Source organism: Chenopodium album, chromosome 17 (genome assembly GCF_948465745.1).
Source record: "Chenopodium album chromosome 17, dcCheAlbu1.1, whole genome shotgun sequence".
Taxonomy (NCBI): domain Eukaryota; kingdom Viridiplantae; phylum Streptophyta; class Magnoliopsida; order Caryophyllales; family Amaranthaceae; genus Chenopodium; species Chenopodium album.
Window position 1 is genome coordinate 33,479,514 of NC_137850.1, and position 21,627 is coordinate 33,501,140.

General features: G+C 36.3%; 1 protein-coding gene across 2 annotated transcripts; it reads right to left on the reverse strand.

Moving 5' to 3' along the window:
• Window positions 1–311: 311 nt before the first annotated feature.
• LOC145587804 (uncharacterized) lies at window positions 312–3,734 on the reverse strand. 2 transcript variants are annotated; one of them, XM_081644483.1, is made up of 3 exons: window positions 3,614–3,734; window positions 878–2,872; window positions 312–740 (listed from the first exon to the last, which is right to left on the reverse strand). In XM_081644483.1, exon 2 carries the CDS (start codon window positions 2,839–2,841, stop codon window positions 1,471–1,473), a length of 1,371 nt encoding a protein of 456 aa, XP_081500609.1. In that variant the 5' UTR covers window positions 2,842–2,872; window positions 3,614–3,734; the 3' UTR covers window positions 312–740; window positions 878–1,470. The 2 variants fall into 2 exon arrangements, with proteins under 2 accessions (XP_081500609.1, XP_081500610.1); XM_081644484.1 differs by lacking the exon at window positions 3,614–3,734 and adding an exon at window positions 3,056–3,467.
• Between the last annotated feature and the right edge of the window lie 17,893 nt (window positions 3,735–21,627).

The following is a 21,627-nucleotide window of genomic DNA, read 5'->3' on the forward strand; positions in this document are numbered from 1 at the left end:
ATATCAACGCTGGACATGGGGCACGGATATGGACCTTGCTAAGCACAACAGCCAACACAGCATGCCCCAGCCTGTTGCCACATAATTAGTATTAGATAGTGATTTTTAAAAATCAAGTAGGTTGTTTCAGTATATTCTTTATTCATCTGGCTCATGAAATTATTCGTGGCCGAAAGCCTGAAATCATGTGTATAATGCAGTATATTTGTACCTATGAATTTATACAAGTTTAATGTCATGGTTACCTTCAACTCTTCAGCCATGAACATCTTTGCCACAACAAAACAATTGAATGCCTGATCCTAGCAGAACTTCGCTGCTATGAACGCAGGTGAAGTATTGGGTTTTGCAATGAAATGTTGAAGTTTGAACCAAAGATTAAGCGCGACAAGTATTTCAAATCAAAGTACACATTTAACAATTTATTCTTAAGTAGATTGTATTTACATGTTACAACAATTTATACTCATATATATCTGATATGTGTATAGTATGCTACATTGCTAAGCCTGAATACAGCTAAAACTTGTTGCTCATTCAGATGTTAGTAGTCCATTAAAGAGCTTTACATGAATTTCACTTTGGGAAGCCAACTCATCCGAATGCTGCATTTTTCGTGGTAATTTTGTAAAAGACATACCAGTCACAAGTTTCAATTTCATCATTGTCTTTAGTTCTACTTGCATAATAATTATTCTTCAATTAGAACTCAAATTCTGCTGAAAGAATTTGACAATAACCTGAAAAATCACAAGCAAAAATTGGATAAGTCATCAGCTCAGCTACAAATGTTTACCTCAAATACCAAATTTTCCCAAGAGTATATACTCTTTTTTCAGCCATAAACGCATAAAATAAACTAGATCATCAAAGTTACCTGCAAATATCAAATCCAGACAGTTTAATGGCAGCAGTCACAGGCCTCACAGCCACGTCCAATCAGTGCGATGTATTAGGTTTCAATTTTCCATCCAAAATGCTTGGATTACAGGATGTTATAGCTACCTCAATAAAGCACTTTAATCAAGGGAGTTAAGGAGTGCACAAGCAAAATCCATGACCAAAAAGGCAAGAACACAAGGACATAGAATCGTACTTTGCTTGTGAGCTGATCCATCCATAGTTGTCTTGTCAATTTACCTGTGAGATTGTAATTTATTCCTAAGTAAGCAGCAATAGGCAGCAGCAAACACCTTTGTTCTTTCTGATCTACATAAAGGCGTTATACATGACCAAGGGAATGTTCCATGGGCCATGTCACAAGAAAGGGGTAGCAATCTGCTTAAACCAGAAGGACTCTCTAAGCATTTCATGGGCCATGTCACAAGAAAGGGGTAGCAATCTGCTTAAACCAGAAGGACTAACTAAGCATTTCATGGTCAACGGTCTCATATTCTACACAAAAAATGAGGCAGCCATGCGCATAACACTTTAAAGTGAGGTTTTCCACCAAGAGAATGCCCTGCAAAACTAACGTAGGAATTTCACCATTCTGATCTTTGACTGGAGTTCCCTCGCACCTCTCCTGAATCCTGAACCACGAAAACCTCTAATAACTGCCCTCTCTGCAGACTTAAGTATGTTCATCCCATTCTTTAGACAAGACAATAAGAGTTTGGATGCACTCCTGAATTTCCTTTCCTTGCAAAGATTGTGCACCATGGAGGAATAAGTAAATTCATCCTTCATCTTCGACAACTTGAAAAGTTTCATTGCAAACTCGGCATGGCCAGCTTTATAAAACCCATCAAGCAAACTATTGAAGGCCGGCAGATTTGTAATAGACCCCGTTGAACTAATTAATTTCATATGTCTCTGAGCCTCCTCAACATTCCCTGCCTTGCACAATCCATCGATTAAAATGGCATGAGTATAGTTGTCACATTCAAAGCCTTCGTCCTCCATCGTATCCAACAATTTATAAGCAGCCTCAAACTTCCCCTCTTTACAGTAAAGATTCATTAAAGTGTTATAGCACACAATGTCAGGTGAAATCCCACTTTTCAACATTGCTTCCATGCAATCATTTGCCTCTTTTAGCATGCCTCTCTTAGCAAAAGCTCCTGCAACTGTGCAATATGCAAAGGCATCATATGTAAAACCTTTACTCTTCATTTCCCAAAAAATTTCTAAGCCTTCTTCAAATTTTCTGGACTTAAAGCAACATTTCAAAACTGTAGTATAAGTAATAGCATTAGGTATGTAACCTGAATTTTCAAGCTCTTTGAGAATCCACCTAGCTGCCTTTAATCTACCCGCTTTGCATAGCCCATCGATAAGAATATTATAAGTTATCAGCTCAAGTTTGCAGCCATGGCGCTTTAGGTTCCTATACAACATTAGGGCATTATCAGTATACCCATTCCTGCATAGGCCGTTAAGCAACGTGTTGAAACTAGTTCTATCAGGACTGAGATTATTAAGAATAATATCCTGGAAAACTCTATACGCTTCATCTGGTTTTCCTAATTTAAAGAAGCAATGCATCAATGTATTATAACTCCATAAATCAGGTGAAATACCCAAATTCAGCATTTCTTCAAATATATCAAGGGAAAGTGATAGCTGGCATTGCCTACTGGCACCTGCTAGCAATGAATTGTAAGTAATTACGTTAGGCGTAATACCTGCAACTTGCATCCTACGAACAACAGCATAAGCTGCTTCAATGCCAACAAACCGGCAGTAGGCGTCAACAAGGGCGTTGTAAGTCACTACGTTTGGGAGAACCCCTAGCCTTATACCATCAATTATAACTACTTCTGCTTTGTCCAATCTTTGTAATTTACAGAATGAAGATATGCATATATTCAACAGTCTAGTTGACAATATGCTGCACATGCTTCACACGAACACCATCGACAAACCGAACCTACACAATTATGACATTTAGGTCATGCAACTCAGATTTAGATACAAAGGAAATGAACAAATTATTTCAGAGTATCCCCCCCCCCCCCCCCCCCCCAGAATAAAAAAAAATAAACAGAATGTCCATTTTCATATATCATTTCTACATTAAAGGTTTAAAAACAACAGCCTTCATTTTAAACACCTTCATAACTGCCGCCTGTAGTACCCACAACCAACACCCCCACCACTGCAAGACTGCCATTCATTCCTTCAATGGCAGCATTAGACACATCGTTGGTCTCCAAGTTGAAACCCAAATCCTCTAGATTTGCCAGTTTCAAAATAAATGCTCATTTGAGACTTGGAAGAACTACAACAAATGTTAGTAAAAATCCATTAAACTTTAGTTGATTAATTGTTTGTTGTTAGTAACTTAGTATCTGCCTGTATGGGTATAGTTGTTAGAGACAAGTGACCGGTTTAGTGGAGATGGTGGCAACTAATACTGATCAACAATTGCTACTATAGCTGTTAAATTGCATTACACAATAGATAAAAAGCTGCAATATTCAATACTCAGGCCCGTCCCTGAGGAAGGGCAGGAGGGAAAAGAGCTCTGATTTCATAGTTGAATCCTAATTTGATTCAATTATCTCATAATTTTAGGGATATTTGATTCAATTATCTCATCATTTTAGGGATATTTGATTCATAATTTTAGGGATATTTGATATGATGATAACAAATACAAACAACTTACCTCAGAAGCTGCTACAATGGGGGATACAAGAACTGGATTCAACGGAGAACGCCAACTGCGCTTCAACGGCAACTGCGCTTCAATGGAGAACGTTGAATGCGCTTCAATAAAGCAATTCAATGGATTGGACGCCTTGGACCCCTATCAAAAGCCTTGACCCATGACCCGCCACAGTTATTAATGGGTTAGATCCGTCGAATAAATAAAATGGGCTGAGTCTTTATACAATCGTCAATGAGGAAGGGCAGACTTTTTAAGGGTTTAGAGTAAATCTGTTTTAAAAAGTTTATCTTTACAATTTACACTTTTATTTCTCAAATACTATTTTCACACCCCAAACCTTGTATAATTTGTTTGTAAGTTTATTTATTTATTTATTTATTTATTTATATTTTTTATTTATTTTGAAAACGACTGAAATTACATTTATTAAACTGAGTTCACAACAAACGAAAAAAACGTATGGTAACATAAGTCAATTACAAGTTATCATGTCTTAAACTAGTTTGTGGACCCGAGCGATGCCCCGGATTTTTACATGGAACTGATCATTAATATATGTTGTAATTTATGATTTTATTTTCCTGTAATTAAATTTGTTGTTCATATTGTCATTTGCTACATATTAATATTTTGTATTCAAAAGATTACATAAAAAATCACATAGCTCGTTGGTAAGACACTTAGTTGTAGAATTAAAGGTTGTGAGTTCAAATCTTGTGGTGAATTTTTTTTATTATTATTATAAGTGAATGACATATAATAAAGACAAATGGAAGGGAGAGCCGCGTAGCGTTATGAGTAATTGCATGGGTGACGTGGCGTAGTGAGGGGAGCTTACGTGACACGTGGACATTGTTATAAACGTCTTAAAATATATTAGTATAGATGTGGTAGGGAGTTTTCCTCAAATAAAAAAAATATGGTTAGGATGACTCTTTTGTCGTGGTCATTATGGCAAATTAATTGTGTCATGTGAAGTGTGAACTATGCAATTGTATAGGTAGTGTTAACTTTGCGGTTTTAACATCAACTGACGATCACCTATATTTTATTATAAATGCAGTTGCAGACTAGTAAATGTAAAATTGTATGAGATAGTTAATTGTATGAGTTGGTTAGCGATATGTGTAAAACAAAAATTTATTAGTGAATAACGTTGGAAGTGAAAACTTTAATACTTTTTTTTTTTTTTTTAAAAAAAAAACCATCTAGATCAATTGAAGAAATTTCCAAAACAAGAGGATGGATTACATCACTCCATACTCATTGGCCAAACTCCCATGGTTGAAAGTAAGTCAATTTGTGTGCTACATTATTACCCCGGCCTCACTTTACAAAAGACCATGAATCACTAATAAAATTAGAAGAAAAAAAAAATCTAGAATATCCTTTATAATCAAATGAAAGGAACTGGAGCCATACAAACGCTTCCTCATTGCCGCAATCACCACCAGATTATCACTCTCGATCCCAATGCAACTCATACCCTTGTGTCTCGCAATCTTCATGCCCCAAAATACCGCTTTCACCTCTGCAATCTTAGTCTCTCATTTTTCACTCCACTACACCGTAGCTCCCCAAAGCACCACCCCCTCACTATTCCCGTAGACTACACCTAACCCCGTCCCCACCTCCCCCAAAACACCAGCATCAACAATAATTTTAACCACACCAGATGTCGAAGGAGACCCGCCCATAAAGACATTCTTTCCACCCCTCCATTCCCCATGTTATTCAACTTTCCCACCTTATGCCCCTTCATATTAATCTTCAAAGTATAGGCAACAATTTGCTCAACATTCGCATTTTCATCCTCAATCATCCATTTGTTCCTTACGTCCCACATATCCCAACACATGGTAATTAAACTCACGATATCCTCTCCAAAATTACCAAAACAGTGCTCCCACTAGTCACCCATACTACAAAGAGAGTGAGACAAAACCATATAATAATTGCACTTCAAATTGCTCGGGCTAAACTGCAATCTTTTAACGCATGCATGACAGATTGTTCTCATCTTCTCTCTGGCAAACACCACAAGCTAGTAGGTAGGGCACAAACTAGCTACAAAAAAAATTACCTTTAAAATCTTATGTGGTCTAAAAACCTAATTTGCTAATTAGCTTACTATTGGAGTTGCTTTAATACTCCACCTGTTGTTCCTTTTATTATATACTTTTTTACTTTACACCCTAGTGTTCCAACCAATCCGGCGAACACTACCCAAATCCTAACTCTAACTCTGGAACCTCACTTATTTGGCGAACTCCTACCCAAACCCCAACCCTTACTCTCAACCCACACTTATAAGACGAACTCTCACCTAGCCCCAACCTAGCTAAGGCTGGCAATGGATCGGAGGTGGATCGAGTGGAGCTTAATCCACCTCCATCCGCCAACGATCCATCAGTCATCCAACCATCCACCACCATTTAATTCTTCATCCACATCCAATCCATCCATTATCCGCGGATGAATCGGGTCGATCGGGTGAATAACGGGTGAACTAAAATACAACATTTTTTTAGTCATAATACTAATATACATAAACTAATAATTTGATATATGGTTGACAAAATCTTTAAATTTTCCAACATTCACACTATTATACGAAGTTTAACTTATATTACTAGTATATATGAAATATATACTTATGTAGTATTACAAATAGGTAAAAAAATATATAAAATTTTGTAAAAATATAAGTGGATGGATGGATGGGTCGGGTGATGGATGGATGAAGCTCCACCCGAATCCGACTCGATCCATCACCCGATCTATCCATCATCCATATAAAATCCGTGTTTTGTCGGGTTTTCATCCATTTTATCGGATCGGGTGGTTCGGTTATCCATGGGTTCGAGTGAAATTTTGATGCGTATTTTTGACGGTTTTAATTTGATGGAAGGAAATTCAAAGGATAGTCTTAGAAGGCAACGACTTCTAAGTTTGATCTTAGGAGCAACGATCCCAAAACCCTAGTTAACAACTAGTTTGAACTTTGACAAAGTTCTCTTCAAGCAAAAGCTTAATAAATTCAACTTTTTATTATAATATATCCTACCAAAATAATTGACATACAACTAGTATATATAGGAAAAATAAATCTATCCTACTTGCTCTGCAAGCAAACTAGATAACATTCCTAATAATTAATTAATGAACCAAGATAGCCCACTATAATTAACACAAATTTGAAAGCCCAAGGCCCCATAACTACTACTAAGAAAATAATAAAAACATGATTAATAACTCACTTGTAAAACCCCCACTTTAAGAGTAAGGTAAAAACCAAGAGAGTACCTAAATAAAACAATAAAGATAGTTATAACAAAGGGGACTCGATTCACATCATTAATTTGATGCGTATTTTTGACGGTTTTAATTTGATGGAAGGAAATTCAAAGGATAGTCTTAGAAGGCAACGACTTCTAAGTTTGATTTTAGGAGCAACGATCCCAAAACCCTAGTTAACGACTAGTTTGAACCTTGACAAAGTTCTCTTCAAGCAAAAGCTCAATAAATTCAACTTTTTATTATAAAATATCCTACCAAAATAATTGACATACAACTAGTATATATAGGAAAAATAAAGTTCTCTTCAAGCAAAAGCTCAATAAATTCAACTTTTTATTATAAAATATCCTCCAAAATAATTGACATACAACTAGTATATATAGGAAAAATAAATCTATCCTACTTGCTCTGCAAGCAAACTAGATAAAATTCATAATAATTAATTAATGAACCAAGATAACCCACTAACTAATTAACACAACTTTGGAAGCCCAATGCCCCATAACTACTACTAAGAAAAATAATAAAAACATTATTAAAAACTCACTTGTAAAACCCCCACTTTAAGAGTAAGGTAAAACCAAGAGAGTACCTAAATAAAACAATAAAGATAGTTATAACAAAGGGGACTCAATTCACATCAAATTGCCAGCCCTAAACCTAGCCGATTGATCGAACCCACACAACTCCTACCCCACCCTAGTTGGCATGAACCTATGACCACCCAACCCTTCACACCAAACCCGATACCCTAAATCTTTTAAAAAAATTATTTATTACAATTAAAATTAAAAATGATTTTTTGTATTTAAAATTAATATTAAGCTATATTTTGTTTTTAATTAAGTCAGTTATTATTTAATTGAGAGTTAATTATAGTTTAAGTCAATTGATGACTTGTTTGACCGGTCACAAGTAAAATCTAGTACTTAAATTACTTATGGAATATAGATATCGAGTTAGACTTAATTTTTAATTAATTAAAGTTGACTTAATATTGGAAGATCACCTAGAGTTTGACTTATTGCATTTATTTTTTTTCATTATTTTATTATATTAGACTTTCCTTTTACTAATCATCTGTATATGAATTCCTATTTTACATAAATATTTTCCATACTAGAATTACAAAAAAGGCAAAAAAAGAATGGTGCATTATCACACCAAAAATCAACATGAATTTTTTTAGTGCATCATTAAGTATGTAGTTATTGAAATATATACTTATAGATTATTGATTGGTTATTATTTATTGATGATTACTAGTTATTTATTAAAATAAATATAAAAATATGATATTTAATTATATTTTTTTCTAACTGATAAATCACAAAAGAAGGTCAAAATAGAAGTATGAATGAAAATGGTGCAATTAAAGAAAGGGAGAAAATATTTAACTAATTATATAAAATTATTTACGAATTAACAAATTATATAACTATATAACAATTTTATAAATAAATGATTTTTATAATTATCATTTTGCCCTGAGCCTCCATAATGTCAAAAACAGCTCTATTAATACTGAAATTGATATTTCATTGTTACAAAACAACATATAGAATTCTAAATGCTTCATTTTAATTTTGGAATTTCAAATGCTGATAATCAATTATAAATTTCAAATGTTGATAGTCAATTCAAAATACATTCAATACCAAAATTGAAATTTCATTGTTTTCAAATTTGCAATCAAATACTTGAATCGAAACAATAGCTTAATTCTTCATGCTTAATAATATCAACATAACTTGGCAAATTGCACAAAGCAAAGTTCCATAATCGATCGATATTAAACTTTCATAACTTTAAAAATTATAACCAATAGTTCAATATTATTCCATCTAAGAAGAACCCTAAATTAATTACACTGAAAATTAGATCAACGATAAACCCTAGACTATGGAATTAATATATGAAGTGTAAAAAAGAGAATAAATGAACATTTTACCTTAGAAGCAGCTTCAGTGGAGGAGCGAAAGCTTAGAAGCAGCTTCAATAGAGGATTCAAAGTATGCACTTCAATGGAGAAGGGAGAATGAGAGTGGTGCAACATGAGATTGCAAAGCTCCACAAAAATGAAAAAAATGCTTAGGAAAAAGATAAAATATTATTGGAAAATTTGTAATGTATCAAAAGAAAAAAAATACAATAAACAGACAAGAATTAATTGCAAATACAAAAACAAATACTATAATTTTATCCAATAAAAATTATTACAAGCAGTAATATGCATATTTTTGAAAAAATAACTTCGTACTATTTTCTTAAAAAAGAACCTTCATACTAAATGATTTACGTTAGGCTCGTTAGCAAATTAATTTTTTGTGTAGGATTTGTCTGTCTTAGGGCCTGTTCTCATTTACTAAGCTGAAGTAAACTGAGCTGAACTGAACTGAACTAAGTCGAACTGAATTATTTATGAGAGAAAGAATTTAGGAACTAGACTGAACTGAACTAAACTGAATTGAGCTGAACTAAATTGAAATGAACTAAACTGAAATTAAGCTGAAGAGAACAGACCCTTACTCCATCCATCTTAACACAGTTGATACTCTAATTGTGAAACTAAGGCCCTGTTTACTTCACCTTAAATAAATAATATTAAGTAAAAATAATTTTAGTTCTGTAAATAAATTTCAGTTCAGTAAAACTAAGTTCAATTCAATAAAATTAATTTTAGTTCAGTAAAAATAATTTTAGTTCAGTAAAAATAAGTTCAGTTCAGTAACTATATAAAAGAAATATAATAGAAAATTAGTAAAAATAATTTTAGTTCAGCAAAAAAAAAAATCCAGTTCATCAAAAATAGTTTCAGTTTAGTAAAAATAAGGTGAAGTGAACGGGGCCTAAGTAATTAGAGAATGTGTATCTTTGACAATATGTTCGACTTAACATGGAATAGTCCAAACATTTTTTATGAGTTGATCATCATTTTAAACTTGAATGTTACTAGGGTATCAAATGCACGTCGTGGCTAGCCATATCCAGAAGTTCTTTTGGTTTGGTCTTAAATCGCAAATGTAATTGTTAATATGTAAATAACTATGTTTAGAGGTATAAATGTTCAAGACAACTAACAATTATGAGAGAACATAAGTATATAAACATTTTTGAGGGTGTAATTGCCAAACATTATTCATTAAAAAAAACTTATATATATTGATTAAGGTATATGTGTAAATGCACATTTTAAAGGGTATAATTGGCATCACACTATTCATAAAAATAATTTTATACTTTTTTTTAAGGTAGGGAGGATTATTCTTAAGAAAAAAACTTGTATATATTGATGAGGGTACATGTAAATGCACATTTTGAAGGGTATAATTGGCATCACACTATTCATAAGAGTAATCTTATACTTTTTACAAGGTAGGGATGGATGTCTCATTCAAGTACTAGTTGGAGTTCCTTATGAAGAGTTTAACTTCTGCTATACAAGCTTATAAGTATTGTGAAGGTTAAATGTTAGGGCTGAGCAAAACTATCTGAAAATCCAAAAATCCTATCCATATTCGATCCGAAAATTATGGATAAACAATTTCGGATCGGATATTGAATATCGAAAGATTGAATTTCGGATATCTGATATCTGAAATTAAAATCGGATAATCGGATATCGGATAACCAATCCGATACCCGAAAAATTAACCCAAATACGCAAACCCTAATACAGCAATACCTCTAAAAGTCCAAAGGCCCAAATACCCCAAAAACCGAACTACCCAAACCTAAAAACTAATTCCAGAAAATAAACCTCACTATCTCTCTTTCTCTCTCTTCTCTCTTCTCTCTTCTCTCTGCTCTATCTTTTCTCTTTCCTCTATTTTCTCTATCCTCATTTCAATTATGTTAGATCTGTGCAATTCAAGCAACCTAGCACCTATCTATCTCTTCTCTTTATCCACGATCTCCTCCACCAACTTCCCTCCTTCGATTCTCGCGACCCACAAACCACTATCCTCCGGCCACCGTACGAGTCATCGCACCCCCTACTCGCAACAGTAACGACGACTTCTTTAATTAAAATTTATTTATTTTGTAATTGGTTTGTGTAAAATTTATTTGTTTTGTAATTTGTGAAAATTATTTGTTGGATTTTTTAATTTCTAGTCTTTTTGATCTTCTTCTTGTTCAAGTAGTGTAGACACCTAAAAATGTCTCCCTAAAACCAAACCCAATGATGAACAACCTTTCACCGCCATTATTGGTTGGGTCGAGTATTTAATCTCAGGAGTGCTTAAAACCCATGTTCAATCAAACTCAGTTCATAAAATGGTCAATGGATCAGTCCTAATGTTTAGTCAAAGCATAGTCCAATGTATTTTGGCCCGAACCCTTTTATTCATTTCGTATTATTTATTAATTGAGCCCAATTAATGAATAATAAACCTAAATAGCCCGAAATTATGAAACGACACTTAAAAATACCGAGATTAATTAGGTTAAAAATGAATTTGGACGTAGGAAAACTGTTAACCATGACACGGTGGCATTTACCGCGCCATGGTGGGAATTGCCGCGTCATGACATCCTGTATCGTGTCACGGTACACATACCGTCACACGGGAATCTTCCGTGTTTTCTCCGTGTACCACACGCACACGTTTTATCATTTTTCGCGTATTTGGGGCGAATTTATTTACCGCGCCACCGTAGGATCTGCCATGTCATGGTACCCATTGCCGAGTCACGGTGCCCCAAATTAGGGTTTATATCCTTTCTAGGGTTCCGTGTGATGCCCTACTCATTTCCCCTATAAATAGGAAGCTCATTTCTGCAGTTCGGGGCATGAATTAACTCTCTCTTCTCTCTTCTATGCTCCAGCCTTAACACTAGCCTACCCTATTCTTCCAAAATACCTCCCTTAAGCACTCCCAGGAGTCCGTACTTTACCTGAGGTTCTGTCCTTAAACCACGGCGTGAAAGATAGAACTGTTTGAGGGTTTGGCCCCAAATCAACTCTATTTAATTTAATTATATTATTATTTTATTAATTTTCCTTGAAGTTACTAACGCGTTTATTGTTGTTATAGTTGCAAGCAAGCAAAATCAAAGTAAGGAATCATGTTCATTTTATTTCTATTATTTTTCTAACGATTTTATATTGTTGGATTATTGTTGAATTGCTTCCAATATTAATGTATATTCTATTGTTATTATGATCACCATATTGCATGTTTAAAGGGTATATGTAATTGAAAATCACGCCTAATAAGATAATTTGGACAACTGGTTTAGGTTCCTTTAATCTTGTTATTTAATCAAGTGGTCACAAATATTTTAGAATAATGTGTTGCATTAATATTCAACCAATTTAGCATAATTATTAGTTTGGAGCAAATTGAATATTTTTTTTGTATGACTTTGAGATCGCAGGAAATACTTTTCACAATAAGAATCGAGTAGAGGCCAATACGGTCGAATGTGACTCCATGATTCACTTCGTACCATCATCCCCAATCCTCCTTTCATGGTTCCAAACCATATGGAGTTAGTAATCTCATGGATTATGAATGGGGTGTAACCTTCACGGGTCAATCGTTGTTGCCTATCGTTGTCCCTTTCGTGGTTGCCTTATAATGATCCGTGAATGGTTTACAAGTTCCTTAAAAACTTGTTGGCGGCTCCCTAATTTCCTTGTCCTTAATCGTTGTCCATAATTGTATATGTTAATTTTCACTTCTTATGAGTGCCAAGCATATTCACACATGCTTTAACGTAGACGCACTTCAAACGACGCCTACAATTTGGCGACTCCACTAGGAGGATTCTTGGTTATTTATCGATTTGAGTGATCGATATTTAATTAAGATGAGTGGATGAGACTTGAAAGATTCTTGAATCGTATTCCTGTGATTAATTTGGCATTTTTGCATAAGCATAGACGTTTTAACATCGCATTCAGGTCTGTCCCATAGGAAAATTGAATAATCTGATCGCGAACGAAGAAAATAGAGGCACCAGTTAGATTTCCTGACTGCCGCGCCACGGCAGAGCCTGTCTTGTCACGGCGCAGGGCATCGTCACACGGTGTTCAGCACCGTGGCACGGTATATTCTGCCATGTCTCGGCAGTCTTGAAATCTTTCTAGTGGCTTTATTCTTCTTCTCACAGTCAGCTTCCTTCGATTTTTTTGAAAAAATGTGTGTGTTCTACATACGTTTTAGCCCCGGGGGATTTAAGTTTTATCAACCCAAAAACGCTCATGGCAATAAGGGTTCATCCGAGTTATTAAATCCACCCAAACCATGGAGTTAAGTTCGATTTAATCACGAACTTGCGGAGCCGCCCGTTGGCATACACCCTCAAGGGAGGCTGCCTTGCTAACGCGTCCAAACTCTTAACCATGGTACCCTTTTGACACAAAAAAAATCTTGACCATAGTTGAACATAGATCTTGACCTTAGGTTGCGAACTTTTTTTCTTTGCATCATCGTGACTAAGTGCTACGTGGTTTATTTGGTGCTAACCCCACATGTGTTTGTTCATTTTGTTTTTTTGGACTAACCTATTACCGAGGGTTTTTATTTCCACATAGTAATTAGTACGGACTTAAAATCGAACAAAATCTGGAAAAATCACAAAATTGGACCTGGAACTGTGCACCGTGTCACGGCAGCTCTGCCGCGCCATGGTGTGCAGTGCCGTGACACGGCGCTTTGTGCCGTCTGACGGTATGAAGCACCGTGTCACGACAGCTAGCACCGTGACACGGTGCTTGGGAAAAGTCTCCTATCAGTCTTTTTTTGGTTTTTGTTCGTACTTATGTGGTTTGTATGTCCGGTTTGGTGTCATGTTTAGCCATACGGTCATAACATGCGTCCATAACCTCACTTAATCACTCACATGTCATGTCGAGTTCACACACTTTTTCTTGAGTCGTGCACCATTTCGTTATGACCGTATAATAGGAGAGTCTTGTGTTTTTTCCCTTTTGTTTAGGAGTAAGTCGGATGGTATCCTCCCATACATGCTTCTTTCTTTTCAAAAATTTCTTTTCTTCTTTCCTTCTTATTTTTCAGATGGGTCAAGGTTGAGTCTAGTTATTAAAGGTGCGTTTGTTTCAATGTCACAGCACTTTGTCAAGAAGCAGGGGTAGATTGTTACGGTTCAAGTCACTATCACAACAACCTCTTATACCTAAGAGGCGTACAAGGAAACCACCACAATCATCTCCACAAAGTTCATCTCTAATTTACTTTCAACTCATGGCTACCAAGGAAGAAGTTGATAGCATCAACAAGTCCATCGCGGCACTCACTGAAATGATGCAAACTCTCATTACCAAGGTCACCTCCATAGAGCAAAACAATGTCACAGTTGTCGTTGTTTACACAAATTTCGAGTCTAAATAAATAAAGACGGGAAATAAAGTAACAAATGAATTTATATTAATATGTGAATTTTTGGGTACAATCTCTGTATAACAGTTTATAATAAAATAAACTAAGCCCTCTGATTCTGTTCCGCAGCTTGACGATGACACGTGTGTGACACCTGTAGGGTGACGTTTGATGACGTCGACTTGAGTTTGAATGCAGGGTGACGTTTGATGATGTCAACCTGTATTCAGGGGTTTTGTTTGAATACACCTGAACGAGGGCTTATAAAGCTTAATCCCGTTCAAATGTATTTGAGTGTATCTGAACAAGTCGGCACGAGTTTGATGTGCTTGTTGACTTACTTCAGAGAGAATTCCGTTTGAGTTTTATGAGCTCTTGGAATAATGATTTCTGGATCCCCTCAACTGATGGAGGAATGGTGTATTTATAGGAGATGAAAACCCTTAAGTGGACTTAGTAGGTTTGGGCCTAGCCCATTTTATGACTTAGAAGTCTTTTAACCTGGTCCGTATTTATTTTGTAACCCGAATTGTATTTGATTAATTCGGATTATTTGTTTGGGTTGGCCAAAAAAATAATTAAAATGGATCATTTATATGATTTATCCCAAATTAATTTATTTAATTTAATGTATGACACTTATAAAATTTCCGTGTCTACAGTCGTAATGGACAAGATCAAAGAGCAAATGAGTAAGATTTCTAAAGAATTCACCTATGTGGAGCAACCTGCTACCTCTTTGGCCATGAGGGACAGGCTTCCTGAGAAGTTTTCCACTGCTGACATTCCCAAGTTCAAGCCCACTGATAACCCAATGTTCCACTTGAAGGCCTTTTCTGCAACCATGGCTCTCAAGGGATTAGATGTAGCACTCTTCCCTATTGTTTTCCCTCTTTCCTTGGAGCATGCCTGCTAACAGTGGTTCTACTCTTTGGAATCCAAGCATGTTGCGACTTGGGAGAATGTTACTGAAAGCTTCATGAACCGTTACAAATGTAATATCCAGGCTAAGACTTCTGAACGTGAACTTTCCATTCTCAAACAGAAAGAGAATGAAGGCTTCACTACTGTAGGGAATATTTCAAGCCATCCCACACTTGAGCCCCACTGTGATCATGCACTTAAGCATGGTGGCGTCCAAAGGGAAGGAAGCCAGAGCAAAAGAGTCGCCAACAAGTTTTAGGAACATGTAAACCGTTCACAGGATGAAGGTTACACCCCTTAACGATCCATGAGACCGTCAACTCCAAAAGGTCTTGAACCAAATAGGGCTCGGGGATGAAGGTACAAATCCAACCTAAAAGAGATTGAACTTGCCCTAAAAATAGGCCTCTACTTTATTCTTCTCGTATTCATGTGCGCTTTCTGACTAACATGCAATCAATAGGTTAACCCTAAACCTATTTATCTATGTTGGTTGAATTTAATGCACAAGCAAAACTATTATTGGTGATCACTTGAATTATAATCAAATTAGCCTAAAAAAGATTATTAATTATCTTATTAAGCGTGATTACAAGTACAAATTCCCTTTAAACATGCATAAAATGCGTGATCAAGCAATAACAATTAATATAACATCAAGCAACATAATAATCATAAATCATAATAATTATAATCATGTTAATAATAAAGCTTAAATATAATAGCAAGATCCTAGGCATGATACTAACAAGATTAATAACAAATCCTAGCATGTCACTAAGAAATAAAGATCAAAGCTTTAGCCCTAACATGATACTAACATGATATTGATATGATATTAGAAAGCATAGGAAGCACCCTAAACATGATACTAGAAAGCAATAAAGACATCCTAACATGATACTAGGAATTAAACAAATTTAAACATGCTTTGCACAAGAATAGAGCAATAAGATTACATACTTTGATGCCTCGTACCTCTTTCTAATAACAAAATACATGCGTTAGTAACGTCAAGGAAAATAATAAAATCAAAGAATTAAATTAAATAAATTGAAATAAAGAGATTTGGGACCAAACCCTCAGAAATTATAACCTTTCACGTCTAGGGCGAAGGCAACTTCGAACTTGGCTAGGTGTGTCTAGTGCTAATGAATGTGGAATTTTGTTTGTGAAAAAGGTTGGTATAGAAAGAGAGAGAGAATCAAGAAATTCTTGATGAGAGTTGATTGTAGATGATTGAAAAAAGGGGAGATATGACCTCTATTTATAGGAAAAAAGAGAGTCGAAGAATAAGAAAAGAATCCGAATTCGAATCGAAATAAAACTCGTCGGTCAACAGTTTTTGCGAATTTTGTTTTTATCATATCTTTTGATCCAGAAGTCCAAATAAGTCATATAATATGTCGTTGGAAATATATTGAAGTGTACTTTCTAACCCAATTGGAATCAGATTAAAATATTTTATAGATAAAAAGATATGGCCGAAATAGTGGAACAGTGTTAGTTTTGGATAGAGTTTCGTATTTCTTTCATATCATTTTCGTTATAGCTCGGAATTAATATTATAATATATGATTGGAAAGATAATTTCAAGATCTATACAACCATATAAGATTTGAATAAAAATTATGAGGCACGAAAATAATATCTGAGTGTCTTTGAACATCTTTAAATTCGAATAGAATTAGGACTTTAAAAAGGAAAGTTTTTATTCAATTTAAAACTCTTTGATTTTATCTTTTCAAAAAAGGATAATTAAGATATTTTAGAAACTCATAGAAGCTTCTAATTAATCCTAATTAGTTTAGGAATGAGATTAAACCCTTGGACCCTCCACATGATTATTAGGTCGTAGGTAAAATCCGGTTTGAGCCCAGTTTAGTATTTTGGCCATAACTTCCTCATTATTCATCGGAATTGGGCTTATAATATATCGTTGGAAAGGTCTTTTCAAGCCCCATCCAACTACACTATTATTGGACCCTTATTATGGACCAAACTAAACTAGACTGCACGTTTTTCATAAATAGGGTAAGAAAAGAAATATTTTCAAAAACAGAAAGAAGAGATATTTTAATAAAAACATCCTTATCACTAGACTTTTCACACTTTCACCTCATTCGATAATCAAATGACGTGAAAGGTATTCATCACTGGGTTTAGTTTTGGGGAGACACATTTGGGTGTCTACAACCACCTATCTGAGCAGGTGGAGAGAAACAGCTGCACTCTTGGTGGATCCTCCCAAAGAGAAGGAGATGGTTCGCCTCTTTATTCAGAATCTGACTTATAAGTACAAGAAACATTTGAAGTTTCTGCCTTTGGACACCTTTGAAGCTGTGTACGATATTGGGATCAATATTGAGGATGAGTTGATGAAGGCTGCTGGTAGAATAACAACAACAACAACACTTGGAAAAACAAGAAAAACGACAGTCCTTCTTCTTCGTCTTCCAAGCCCAATAATGCTACCAACAACATTAACCTCAATGATGTGTTGGCTCTTAGTGCTCCCACTTAGAGATTCCAAAGGCAAAGGAGGGTTTACACACCTTTGTGGATGAGCTATGATGCTGCTTTTGATCGCCTGCACAGTCAAGGAGTGATCATGCCTATTAGGCCGTTTATAGAACCCAGACCAGAAAACAGATGTGCTAACTACGACCCCAATGCTCATTGCAAGTTTCACCAAGGCAAAGGTCATACTACTGAGAAATATTGGAAGTTAAAGGATGCAATTCAAGACCTGATTGATGCTAATCAGCTTCCTATTCCTCCAGGGGGCAAGAAGCCTAATATTCAAACAGGTCCTCTTTCTGATGCTTTGGCTATCACAGGAGATGAAGTCTCCTTTGATCCATCACTACTCATCCAATCTGTGGATGAACCTCCACCAGAAGTTGTTTTTGTTTCAAGCTATGAAGAAGTTAATGAAATTTGGGATAGTAACGATGAAGACGTCTATCTCAAAGATATAGCCTTCATCTCTTGGCGCTGTCAACCATAAAGATAGCGAAGATGTTTGGGGGGACCTTGAGGTCAAGGTTCTCACCAAGAATGGAAGGTTACAGCAACCTAGTCCACCTCCACCTCCACCACAAGCACAACCAATAGTTAATCCCATTAACCTTGTAAGTAAAGATGTGATTAAGAAACTATAAAAGACTAAGGTGGAAACGAATGTTTGGAAGCTTTTGGCTACCTCCCACGAGCATTGAAAGACTATGATGAATGCTCTTGTGAAGATAGGAGTTGATAGTGATATGACTCCTCAAGGGCTAGTCAGTTTTCTCACTACTAAATTACCAAGTACCAGCAATTTGATTTCCTTTTCTGATAAGGATTTGCTCCCGGAAGGGGATCAACATAACAAGGCCTTACACCTTACTATGGTGTGTAGGCAGATGAATGTTCCCATGAGCCTAGTTGATAATGGCTCAGCAATCAATGTATGCTCGTTGCGCACTGCGAAGAAGCTGGGCATGAAAGATGAAGAATTGATTCCCTCTACTCAAGGGATTCGTGTTTATGATAATACTCGCCGTCAAGCCGTGGGTACTATCATGTTGAACATCACTACTGGAGCCATTAAACGTCACACCAAGTTTCAGGTGGTGGACATTAAGGCTTATTTCAATCTATTGCTAGGGCGCCCTTGGCTTCATGAGTTAAAGGCGATCCCTTCATCACTGCACCAGAAGGTTAAAGCTATAGTTAGAGGGGTTCCAATCACCATTGATGCCTCTCCTATGAGTATTCAAGTTATTGACACTCCTATTGTCCATGTCGAGCATGATGAGGAAGATAAGGATCTTTGGGCGTTTTCTCTAGAAGATGTTCTCATGATTGAAGAAGAGGAGAAGTGTCACCTCGATTTCGATCCTTATTCAAATGTCAACATTAACGCAATCATGAAGAAGAAAGAGCATTTCCCTAGAATGACCCTTGGCAGCAAGAAAAAGATGGCTGAACTTTGGGGCCACCTAAGTGCACCCAAGAAAGACACCTTTGGCTTGGGATTCAATTCAACAAAAGAAGACATGAAGCAGGTTGTGATCAAGATGTTTGCTCGAAACACAGCTCGTAAATTGAACAAAGAGATGGCCATGAATCCTTATCCCCTCACTCTCAATGGCTAATACATCAAGGAAGGAGAGAACTTCCCATGCTATGAATTTCCCGAGCCTTTCATCTACAATGGGATGCGTGAGCCAGGGTTCGAGGTGTTCATGGATTGCGATTTCGTCGACGAAGGCAATGTGTTCTCAATGACTGAAGAACCAACTAGTCCAGGTTCTGATGATATGAACATTAATCTTCTTTTCGGGCTGGAAAAGAATGAACCTAGGTGCATCGATAATGATAACTCTGCGCTTGTTCAAGCTGTCGTGTCAAGCAAGGACTTTGACTCCTCAGAGTTGATTGTCCCAGTTGATGGTGTTCTGAAGGGTTGGTGCAAAACTGTGAAGATCACTATGCCAAGCGGGGAAAAGTTGGAAGTCACTACTGGCGAAGGCCCTATGTTTGAAGAATCTGAGTCGTCTGAGTCCGAGTTCGAGTTTGAGTCTATTCATAGGCCTATAGGATTTAAGGCTGACCCGCTTTCTACTATCGAGTCTTTTCCTGTAGTTCCTCCTAGTGTTGAGCCTCTTGTCGAGTCTTTATCCCAAATAATTTCGGCGAGGTCGCAGTTGACCTTTCCCTCTTTGATGTAATGACCAATGAATTCAATGAAATGAGTACCTTTGCTTATGATGCGTGTCATTCCCCTAACCCTGATCAATATTACTTTGCTAATGATAATAATGACAAAGAAATAATAAAAGCAATGGAAGAACATGATAATAAAACGGCAATATTTGAAGATACAGAAACAATTAATATTTCCAATGATACGACTCTCAAAGAAGTTAAAATTGGATTAACACTAAGTCAAGACAAACGTAAAGAGCTAATTAACTTGCTTATTGAATTTGTTGATGTATTTGCTTGGTCATACCAAGATATGCCAGGTATTGACAGGGATATAGCTCAGCATACGATACCACTCATTCCAGGTATGAAGCCCGTTAAACAAAAGCTACGCCGCATGAAGCCGGATGTGGCTCTCAAAATCAAGTAAAAAATCAGAAAACAACTGGCTGTAGGCTTCATCAAAGTATCTAAGTATCCAAAATGGATAGCTGATGTGGTTCCAGTTCCAAAGAAAGATGGAAGGGTCAGAATGTGTGTTGATTACAGGGATCTCAACAAGGCAAGCCCAAAGGATGGGTTCCCTCTACCTCACATTGACATTCTGGTCGATAATATAGCAAACCATGCACTCCTTTCCTTTATAGACGGCTACGCTGGATATAATCAAGTACTGATGGCCGAGGAAGACATGGAGAAAACCACATTCATTACACAATGGGGTACATATTGCTACATGGTAATGTCATTCGAGTTGAAAAACGAGGGTGCCACCAACCAAAGAGTAGCCATAGCATTGTTACATGATATGATGCATAAAGAGGTGGAGGTCTATGTTGATGATATGATTGTCAAGTCAAAGGATCAACCAGGCCACATCATTGCACTTTGCAAATTCTTTGAAAGACTCCGCAAATACAACATGAGATTGAATCCAGCAAAGTGTGCATTCGGAGTCACATCAGGCAAACTCCTTGGCTATGTGATCAGTTCTCGAGGGATGGAAATAGATCCTACAAAAGTCAAAGCAATCATGGCCATGCCACCACCTAAGACTGAGAAGGAGATTCGAGGTTTTATTGGAAGGTTGCAATACATAAGTTGGTTCATATCCAAACTCACTGCGATATGTGAACCTATATTCAAGAAGCTAAAGAAGAATGTTCCAGTTACATGGGATGATGACTGCTAAAAAGCTTTCGACAAGATCAAAGAATACCTGGCAAATACACCCGTGCTAGCACCAGTAATACCTGACTTTCCTCTTCAACTCTACCTTACGGTTACAAGAGAAACGATGGGAGCAATGCTAGCACAAAAGATCAAAAGTAAAGAGAATGCAATCTACTATTTGAGTAAGAAGCTTCAAGGTTATGAGACCCGGTACACGCCACTTGAAAAGTTGTGTCTCGCATTCGTGTGGGCCGCACAGAAATTAAGACATTACATGCTCACTCATACAGTGCATGTCGTATCAAAAATGGATCCTCTCAAGTACTTGTTCGAAAAGGCAACGCTCAATGGTAGGTTATCAAGGTGGATAGTCAACCTTACTCAGTTTAACTTGAAATTCGTACCATAAAAGGCCATTAAAGGTTCTGCAGTTTCTAACTTCTTAGCAGATTTTCCACTGGAAGAAGTTGAGAAAGAAGAAGAAGAGTATGACTTCCCTGACGAGGATCTATAATGACCGAGGATGATAGCTGGACGCTCTATTTCGATGGAGCTTCAAACCAAAAGGGT